The sequence below is a fragment of the Eutrema salsugineum genome, unplaced genomic scaffold, assembly GCF_000478725.1.
Source record: "Eutrema salsugineum unplaced genomic scaffold, Eutsalg1_0 scaffold_6, whole genome shotgun sequence".
NCBI classification, from domain to species: domain Eukaryota; kingdom Viridiplantae; phylum Streptophyta; class Magnoliopsida; order Brassicales; family Brassicaceae; genus Eutrema; species Eutrema salsugineum.
The window spans coordinates 9,697,358-9,706,488 of record NW_006256547.1 but is presented as its reverse complement, the minus strand read 5'-3'; the positions used below and the strand labels follow the sequence as shown (position 1 = coordinate 9,706,488).

The 9,131-nt window shown below is 38.2% G+C and overlaps 2 protein-coding genes across 5 annotated transcripts; both read right to left on the bottom strand.

Annotated features, from left to right (window-relative positions):
* Window positions 1-2,808: 2,808 nt before the first annotated feature.
* On the bottom strand, window positions 2,809-5,646 carry LOC18012460 (uncharacterized membrane protein At3g27390). Of its 2 annotated transcripts, none has more exons than XM_024151641.1 (6): window positions 5,533-5,646; window positions 4,708-4,816; window positions 4,294-4,623; window positions 3,928-4,216; window positions 3,470-3,576; window positions 2,809-3,348 (listed from the first exon to the last, which is right to left on the bottom strand). In XM_024151641.1, exons 1-6 carry the CDS (start codon window positions 5,624-5,626, stop codon window positions 3,333-3,335), a joined length of 945 nt encoding a protein of 314 aa, XP_024007409.1. In that variant the 5' UTR covers window positions 5,627-5,646; the 3' UTR covers window positions 2,809-3,332. The 2 variants fall into 2 exon arrangements, with proteins under 2 accessions (XP_024007409.1, XP_024007408.1); XM_024151640.1 differs by having other exon boundaries at window positions 2,809-3,344.
* Window positions 5,647-5,939: 293 nt separating this feature from the next.
* LOC18012459 lies at window positions 5,940-8,783 on the bottom strand. 3 transcript variants are annotated; one of them, XM_024151708.1, is made up of 5 exons: window positions 8,584-8,783; window positions 7,245-8,463; window positions 6,941-7,133; window positions 6,755-6,827; window positions 5,940-6,379 (listed from the first exon to the last, which is right to left on the bottom strand). In XM_024151708.1, exons 1-5 carry the CDS (start codon window positions 8,635-8,637, stop codon window positions 6,167-6,169), a joined length of 1,752 nt encoding a protein of 583 aa, XP_024007476.1. In that variant the 5' UTR covers window positions 8,638-8,783; the 3' UTR covers window positions 5,940-6,166. The 3 variants fall into 3 exon arrangements, with proteins under 3 accessions (XP_024007476.1, XP_024007477.1, XP_006395961.1); XM_024151709.1 differs by having other exon boundaries at window positions 6,941-7,109; XM_006395899.2 differs by having other exon boundaries at window positions 6,941-8,463.
* Window positions 8,784-9,131: the final 348 nt, after the last annotated feature.

Genomic DNA, 9,131 nt, shown 5'->3' with positions numbered 1-9,131 from the left:
CCACAAGGGTTTAAAGCTCTAGGGTGTAGATGGATTTTCAAAACGAAGTTGAAAACCGATGGATCGATAGACAAGTACAAGGCTAGGCTTGTAGTGCAAGGATATCGACAAAAAGAAGGTTCAGATTTTTTTGACACCTATTCTCCGGTAACGAGAATAACTTCAATAAGAATGCTGATTGAAATTGCAGCACTGAGAGATCTAGAAATTCATCAAATGGATGTGAAAACTGCATTTCTAAATGGTGATTTAGAAGAGGAAATTTACATGAAACAACCTGAAGGGTTTGTTGTCCCAGGACAAGAAAACAAAGTCTGTAGACTTGTTAAATCATTGTATGGACTTAAACAAGATCCAAAACAATGGCATGAAAAATTTGACAATGTAATGATGTCAAATGGTTTCAGTATTAATGAATGTAATAAATGTATATACATAAAAAAACTCCTCACGGGTATGTTTTCCTCTGCTTATACGTTGATGACATGCTCATTATTGGGAGCAATAATGACATGATCAATCGAACTAAACATTTGCTAAGTAGTAAATTTGATATGAAGGACATGGGATAAAAACTACTCAAATGGAGTTGCAAAAACTCCAGCTGACCCTCATTTTCACTTGAAAAAAAATTCGGGTGAACCAATGTCACAAGTGGAATATGCAAAGGTGATCGGAAGTCTTATGTACTTAACAAACTGTACGAGACCCGATTTAGCGCACTCAGTAATTGTACTTAGTCGCTATACAAGTAATCCAAGTCATAATCACTGAAAAGTCATAACTAGAGTATTGAATTATCTTCGATACGCCAAAAGTTATGGGTTGCACTACGGTAAAGAATCATCAGTCTTAAAAAGTTATAGTGATGCCAATTGGAACTCAGATTCTAAGAATTCGAAATCAACAAGTGGATATGTCTTTACACTTGGTAGTGCAGCAGTATCCTGGAAATCTTCCAAACAGAATCTGTTGGCCAGATCAACCATGGAATCTGAGTTTATAGCGCTAGACAAAGACGCAGAGGATGCAAAATGGCTTCAGAATTTTTTGGAAGATATCCCAATGTGGGAAAAGCTAGTGCCAACATTACGTGTACACTATGATAGTCAGTCAGCTATATCTCGGGCACTGAATAAGCTATATAATAGTAAATCTCGTCATATTAGAAGACGACATAAAACCATTAGACATTTGATCTCGACTGGTGTACTCACGATAGACTACATCAAATCAGCTGAAAATCTAGCAGACCCGTTTACGGAAAGTCTGGCGCGAGATCAAGTTGTTAAATCATTAAGAGGAATGGGTTTAAAGCCTATAGATAAAAGTGACGCCTGATAATAATCCTACCTATGTGACTGGAGATCCTAAGATCTAGATTCAAAGGGAAAATGAAATCAAGCGGATTCAGAAGTGAGCACTGTGAAACTATGTTTGTTCCAGTTCCTAAGATGATAAACAGTGCTACCTGTGAGTGTTAAGGTTAAGCTGTCGCTTTTAATGATTCCATAGTTTTGAGATATTCGTGAAGTATTACATGTTACTTCTTCAAAACAAAACTAATAGGAGATCACCTAATGAGTGTGAAATGGGGCTGTTTCTAGGAGAATGAAAAGAAAGTTATATTTTCCAAGTTCACTCATGAAACCAGGATGTTCAAGGCCAAAATGAACACAATACAGAACTCAAGTTCTACAAGAAAATGTTGTTGCGCGATAACTGTTGTCTCGGTTTACATCAAAGTCTGAGTGGTTCAAGACATCATGTACACCTCCTGGCCGAGTAAATCCGACAAATATTAAAAATGATTGGTTCAAAGCTGAAAAATGCTACCTCTCAGATACAGTTGCATTTTTGCATACTCTCGAAAGTCTGTCTAGTCTAGTCAGAGTCGTGTCTAGTCTAGTCGAGTTAAGTTTTATCGAGTCAGTTGTGTCTTCATATGTTTAGAGTCATTTCTCTTCATATAGGGGAACTGTTGGGCCGAAATTTTTTTAAGCCCAGTAAGGATAAAAAGGAAATAGTGAAGAGGAAATGAGATTTGTCCCATATCGACCATTAAGGGTGAAAAGCTCTACTATATATTAAGAGTTTTCATACATGTTTGAATAACATGTGAGAGAAAAGAGGAAGTCCCACGCGCGCATTGCCGCCGCTGCCTCCACCAAGCCAAACCGGGCTGAACCGGACGCGGACGCTGATCGTGTTGGTCAAATGGGCCTTCGTGCCAGGCTGATATTCTTTTTGGGCCATAGTTTTATGAGCATTTGGTCAACGTTTTTATGTTGACTTTTTGTATATATTTTTTTATTCAGTCAAAAGAATATTAGATATTCATTATCCCCAAAAAAACGTAACAGATTATGATTAATCACAGATTGTTGATTTTTCACCTTTGACTTCGCTTATGGTCGCGATTCGTGTTCTAGTGGAATTTTGAAGACTCTTCAAGTCTCTTTCTCCACTATATATACACACTTCTCCTCTCATTTTTCACACCTTACACCTCTCATTTTTTTCTCAGAAATTTTTGCAACAATCTTTTTTTATTTTTCGTAAATCTTCTACCGCAAAAATGTAGTAGAACTAATTGGTTTATATCCGTGTACTCTGAAAACGGATAAGTTTAGTTTTATCATGTGATTCTTAAATCACAAAAACCCATTTGACAATCAATTAAAAAAATCATAATCTCGCCTCCACTCATTTTTTTTATTTTTAATGTTTTTATTTAATCTCATATTTCAATCACTATTTTATAGTATTTCAATCGCTATTTTATAGTGTTCAATTTATTTTGGTCCTACAGAAAATACTAAAACTTATTGAAGGGAAAAAACAAAAGAAAAATATGAGATCCGTTAGCTATTTATACAACATCGACATCCGTTGGTTCAGTACGATCCAGCTTTCGCGTTTGGTCGCTCTCGGGTTTGAGGATCCCACCCGCTCGGTTACCCGACGCGCCCATTTCAAGAGCTTCTATGTACAACACTTTGACCAAGTTCATGAATCTGCGCCGAAATGTCGGTATTCTTGACATTGATGCTACCATTCCCTGCAGCCTTCCATGAAAACAACAGCACTTGCCTCAGTGATATCATTCTCCAACATAATCACGTAAAGGGTAATCGGAAACTTTGCTCTAAAAGCCTCAGTTTCTTAAAAGAAATTGTCTGAATCAGCATGTGGGAACCCATTCATGACATTTTTACGTAAATACGAGAGAATATAGCCTTGAACCCAAGGAACTGCTTCTTCTGCTCTTGAGATCAACGTTTGTCTTCTCTCCTAATATTCTCTTCACATGAACAGCGTCTGTATTCGTCCTATAGCAAGGCCTGGCTGCCACAATTAGCATGTACTTTACAGTCATAAGTTTGTAACTGACCAATGCTGAATAGAGACACAGAAGGCTTATGTCATGGAAATGAGACACCAATGGAACAGAGCGCCCACTATGTACCTTAGCAGGCAAGTTCCTTCTCTTATATAGAGTAAATCATTTACGTATTCGTCAAACAGTGAGACCGCAGCAATTATATAGTTAAGTCCCATTCTGAATGAGTCCTCCTGAAAAGATTCTCAAACGATTAAACAATATAGAACATCCTAACGGATCTGAAATTATCAATGTCTAGCAAACTATAAAGAAAATCCAATATCTACAAGCGAGACATTTTCAATATCCAAGTAATGAAAAGTCTTAAGAGCTTTCATGGCTAAGCTTCAACTAAACTAACATAAAGAAGCCAGGGCTTATTGTACAGAAACTAAATCATAAAGATCTGCAAAATCACAACCAGATGGAGTCAAGGAATAATTCAGTTTGCCATAGATTCACCCAAAATCCAAAGGACATCCCTAATAACCAACTCTGTAAGCTATGAAACCACTGAATAAACTTTAGTAGTAGCTGCGAACCTGATGAACGACGACTCCACTGTACATTCCTAGAAAGAAACTGGAGAAAACCGAAGCTATTACAGCTCCCACGACAGCTAGTGGCCATAGCAATATAGCAAGACCTGCAAATGGAACACATACAGTCTCCAAGAATGGGCCTTCTCTTCCAACAAGGTCTTCTAATAGTCTCTTCCATCCTTTGAGTAACATATACGGACTTTTGTAAAGAGCAACAGCTGTTATCAGAACGACATCTACAACCACACCAATGAGACTAGCAAGAAGACAACTTGGTACCCGAGACAACCTGGAAGAAATATGAGATTACCCCGTCGCTATAAACTGTAACCAATTTTTTAAAAACAATGAAAGTGAATATCTAACCTTATCTCTAACGGTTTAGCATCGGCGGAAACCATTTCTCTTAACTCATCCATATAGGAGAAGTAAGAATGGAAGCAAAAATCCGTGAAGTCCGTAACCGCAGTACAACTACCTTTAATAGTGGAGAATGAACCATCAACAAAGCAATGGTAGCATTTGCTAGTAACAGACTCTCCTACAGCCTCGAATGTAGCCATAAGGGGCGTGAAAAACCCGTAAGCGATTCCACCTAAGAGACTTCCTGCTATACCAGCAACAGGCCAGAGGAGCAAAGGCACTGGAAACAATATTAATGCCACGGTCTTCAAAACCACTCCGATTCTCTTGGTTCTAGAGGTTACAGAAACAAGATTATTAGTGGAAAATACAGAGAAGATACGAGGAAAATTGGTTTTGAATTTGATGGATTTAAACCTTGCTAAACAGTAGTAGGTCCAAACGAAATGTGCTGGCCAAAGACCAATGATCACTGATGAATTGCCAATCAGAATTATAGCAGATGAGATCGGACCAACAATCAGAGCTGTGAAAACACAAATCAAAAGAAGAGTGAGAACTTTACAACGAATACAAACTTCCAGTGCTGCTTAAATACCATGAAAAAAAGGGCTTATTGTCATTGGATTAAAGGGGTGCGTTTTCTCGCTTGCGAGTTGCGAGTTAATCAGATCATGATATGTCATGTGAAATAGCGTTTTATCGGAAAAAAGTAACATGATATTTTTGATAAAAAAACGAAAAAAACGTACGAAATCCATGTTAATTCAAATATAACACACTTGACAAAAACCTACTTATTAACGATTTTCCCATCTGATTTTTGCAAATAATAAGAAAGAATTTCAATGTCTACTGCATATTCTCTTTTACACAATGATATTTACTTCACATTTATGAGAACTTCCTCTCGCATTTAAAAATCTTAATCATACTAAACCTCCATCCAAATCAAAGCCATCCTCTAATACTAGTTCCAATAAAAAGATTAACAGGATGATAAGTCTAAATGACGTCAAAAAAAAAAAAAGAAAGTCTAAATTCAAAACAGCAACTATCTCATTTGGCCATGGAAATTTCCAAAAAACTATAATCTGAACATGAAATGGAAAACTTGAGTTGCAACTACTCTGGACCTAACTCCAGAGACTTAATATAGATCGTTAAAACTTGCTTCAAGTTGCGATCATATGGAACGACCGATTGGTATCAATATGATCATCAAGGGTAGTCATGACGTACCCTTGGCGAGGCCGAGAAGCAGCAAGAGGAAGAAGAAGGGAAGGAAAGAGACGAAACTCCACAGTTTCTCCAGGAACCCTATTGGAACCTCCATTACTTTCGTTTTTTGGCGATTCAGTGACCAGCCAAAAATGCGACATAAATAAGCCGAAAATGGAGGTCGGTGGGTGTACGTGGCACTCCCCTTAACACGTGGCGACTAGAAGGTTTATCGTGGGACCCACCCACTACCTTTACGCTCTTGGATGTGGAGAACAATGTTTGTTTTCTCCACAGTAATGGTAAAGGTAAACTAAAAAACTCCGGTTAAGCTCAATCTGGAGTTATTAGTGGTTTGGTTAGTAATTGGAACGCTGTGTTTATTCCCACAACTGTACCTTGCAATTGCCGATGTTCCCACATTAAAAGAGCTATCATTTGACATGCACAACAGAATCTTATCTACTACAACTTCGAGACATTAAAGGAGCATTGGTGTAGGGTTTTAGAATTCACATTTTTTTACAAGTGTCAACAAATCATCACTCGTAGTCTTATGGACAAAAGCCAACAAGGTTGTACAAAAACTGCAAAGCGATGGGGCGTTGATTTTCTTCCTCTACTAGTCTAAAGTCTAAGGCTACTGGAATATTTCTCATTCAGAACAAGCTTCAGAGACAAGGTGATTTGGTTGCCTTTCAGTTGAGAGGGTTACCCATTTTCCGGTCTGAAATGACATTTTGTTCATGTTCTTCCACTTGTCCTTGAGGTCGCTTGGAACCCGGTCGTCGTGAAACACATCCCTACCAAATTCCAAGATCTTCCGCCAAGGAATATTCCGGAAGCCTGGAAAATTCTGCACACCAACCTAAAGGACAAGAAGAGTCATCATATCACAATTATGCACTACACAGGAAGACTATAAGCTCATGTTAACCCTTGGCTATTTACACTTTCATTTGGTCTACAAAACAATTGCATTATGACGGAAAAAGAAAAACAGCCTCTGAGGAGAAGCTAGAGAGCTCATTCAAGATTAGAAAAATTATACAAGACTAGCTATCCTTGGGTGTTGTTGGAAAGCTGATAAAACTTAACCGGTAATAAACATTCATGAGGAGCTCAAAGAGACAGAGAATGTGTAAAATCCAAATTACAAAAAAAAAAATAATCAGGACGTCTGCAGCAAGAAAGAGAAATTTGAAATATACGTGTGATGGGAAGAAATTTGGTAGTTTCATACCCTAAGCATTTCTTCTTCTGCCTGCGTCCAAAACAGTCTTTTACGTTTTTTGTCACTGCATGAAACAAACTTCCTGCGCGTCAAAGGAAAGCAAGTTTCTTAGCTGCTGCTTAGTTTTCTTACGAAAAAACCTCGATTAAGCTAAAAGACAATTTAAATTCAACGAATTTCCAAAAGAATGGGAACCTGTGTCTGGGATCATCAGATGCAGATCCATTCTTCTCCAGGTAACTTTTGTGTCCGTATTTTTCATGTTGAAAAGACGGTTTCTTTGGAGCTGCGGAGCGAAAAGGTTGTGCTTCGATTGGTCGTTCTTGTACACCAGGGTGGATGATCAAAGCTAACTCTTGGGAAGCTGCATTAGAGTCGTTAACATTGTCTGTAGAGATAGGAGATAATATAGACGATGTAGAGTTACGCTCTATTTGCTCTTCCTTTCCGAAACCATTATTTTCCTTGTTGAAGGTCGCATCATCATTTCTCATATTACCTTGCAATTGGTTGTATTGATTCTCCGCCAAGTCAAACTCATCTCCATCTCTCACTACTGTTCCTTCCCGCTTTCTCTTCCCATCCTTAAAAACTTCCTTCTCCTGAGTTTCAGTTTCGTTATGCTGGTTCTTTTCAATATGTTTTCCCTGCCGAAATCTCATGTTGCCAAATCCAGAACCGTGCGACAATCTTTTATCAGGCCTACGGACTTCCTGCTCACAACTTTCAGTAGCTGACGCATTCTTTTGCTGGTTATTCTCATGGCAACATCCTTGCCTGCCTGTTCCCTCACCCATATCTGAATTGCGCGCTTGTGTTTCTTCATCATTGATAAAGACGTCCTTCTCATCAGTTCCTGCAAGTCTTTTGTTTTGCTGGCTCTTCTCACTGTATATCCTCTGCTTTCTTGTATCGACACCAGCAACAAAACTGCGTGGTTGCGCTGTTTCATGGTTTACATCACATCGTCTCTGCTTCTTTGTTTCATCATCTACACCAGAATTCTGCATTCGTACTTCTTCATTGATTTTCTCACAACCTCTTGCCCTTTCCTTTCTTTCCTCACCGGCATAAGTAATGCACATCTCTGAAGTCTCTTCATTGCTCTCACTAAATCTACCTCGCTGCAGTCTTCCCTCTTCCACATCATCATCATCACCAGTCTCAGAAGATTCCCGAGACTGAGTTTCAGCCGCAACTTCTTTCATTCGCTGTTCCTTCTCCATCGCCATGAATTTCTCGTATGATTCATCACTCTCCCTTCTATTCCCACTAAGATCAACACTTGTTACTCTTCTACTTCCTGAAACATTTACCTCAACTACATTCTCTATATTTTCACTAACTTCATCCATCATTGACCCCAAATCTATTCCTCCTAAAGTCTCTCTACCTTTCCTAGACTTCTCAATCACCAAAAGCTTCTCTCTTAGATTCACAGACTTCGCAATTACACGCTTATAGCAACAGTAAGGACAATAAAAATTTCGGAATTCATCAAAATCAGGCTCATCAGATGTACAGCTTTGATGAATGGCTATAGGACATTCCTCTCCGTGACATACCAAAAGCCAGTCGTCATTTCCATCACACACGTAACAAGTATTAGACTTTAGCCTATTCTCAGTATCACCAGCCTTATTGTATCCTATCATTCGCCGCTTTCCTCCAATAATACCATTCTCATGAGTTTTGGGGTTTCCTTCATCTTCGTCGTCCTGTGTAGAAAAATAGTTACTAAACCGTCGATTAATCTTTCAAAAGTATCCAATTTCAACAAGAAGCAGAAAATTTCGATGGTTTCCCAAGTGGGTATCTAAAATCAAAATGCCTTTTACCGAATCGGAGGCAGGAGATGAAATTCGAACCCTTTTCTTGTTGACAATAGTCATACTTCTTGTTCTCCAGAAAAAAAAAACTCACGAATTCAACGGAAAGGGGAAGATGAGGCTGAAGAGATCGGCGAGATTAGTGTGTTAGGTTTTAGTTCGTACGTTCGAATTTCAAAAAAAAAGGTTTGTTTTTCTATTTGGGATGAGAACTGAATTTGTTACAACTTGAGGGATTTTATTGTAATATACGAAAGTTTAACGCTCTTTTGCGAATAGCGAATTTCTAGCCTGCTCTTCAAATTCATAATAACTCTGCTCCATCCATTTTATTCTCTCAAACCCTTTCCTTTCAATAAAACTATTATGGACCCGTGCACAAATTTTGAGGACTAACATGAAACATTCCTTTAAAAAATTATTTATTTAGACGTACATTTCTTCATTTTTCATATCCCTCGCGAATCCCTCACCTTTTAATGAGTTTGGAAATGTCAAAATAATCCTTGTAATTTTCTATAGAAAAAAATTAGAAATAAAAATTCGACCAATGATAA

Bases quoted from the DNA above. Each gene is read 5' to 3' on its own strand.
- LOC18012460 (XM_024151640.1), bottom strand. From the start codon at position 5,626: ATGGAGGTTCCAATAGGGTTCCTGGAGAAACTGTGGAGTTTCGTCTCT. The intron at 4,817-5,532 runs GTACGTCATGAC...GTGTTTTCACAG, and splicing joins GCTTCTCGGCCTCGCCAAGG to CTCTGATTGTTGGTCCGATC. The intron at 3,345-3,469 runs GTACATAGTGGG...TGTGGCAGCCAG, and splicing joins GAAGGAACTTGCCTGCTAAG to GCCTTGCTATAGGACGAATA.
- LOC18012459 (XM_006395899.2), bottom strand. From the start codon at position 8,637: ATGACTATTGTCAACAAGAAAAGGGTTCGAATTTCATCTCCTGCCTCC. The intron at 8,464-8,583 runs GTAAAAGGCATT...TTTTCTACACAG, and splicing joins CATCTCCTGCCTCCGATTCG to GACGACGAAGATGAAGGAAA. The intron at 6,828-6,940 runs GTTCCCATTCTT...TTTGACGCGCAG, and splicing joins TCTGATGATCCCAGACACAG to GAAGTTTGTTTCATGCAGTG.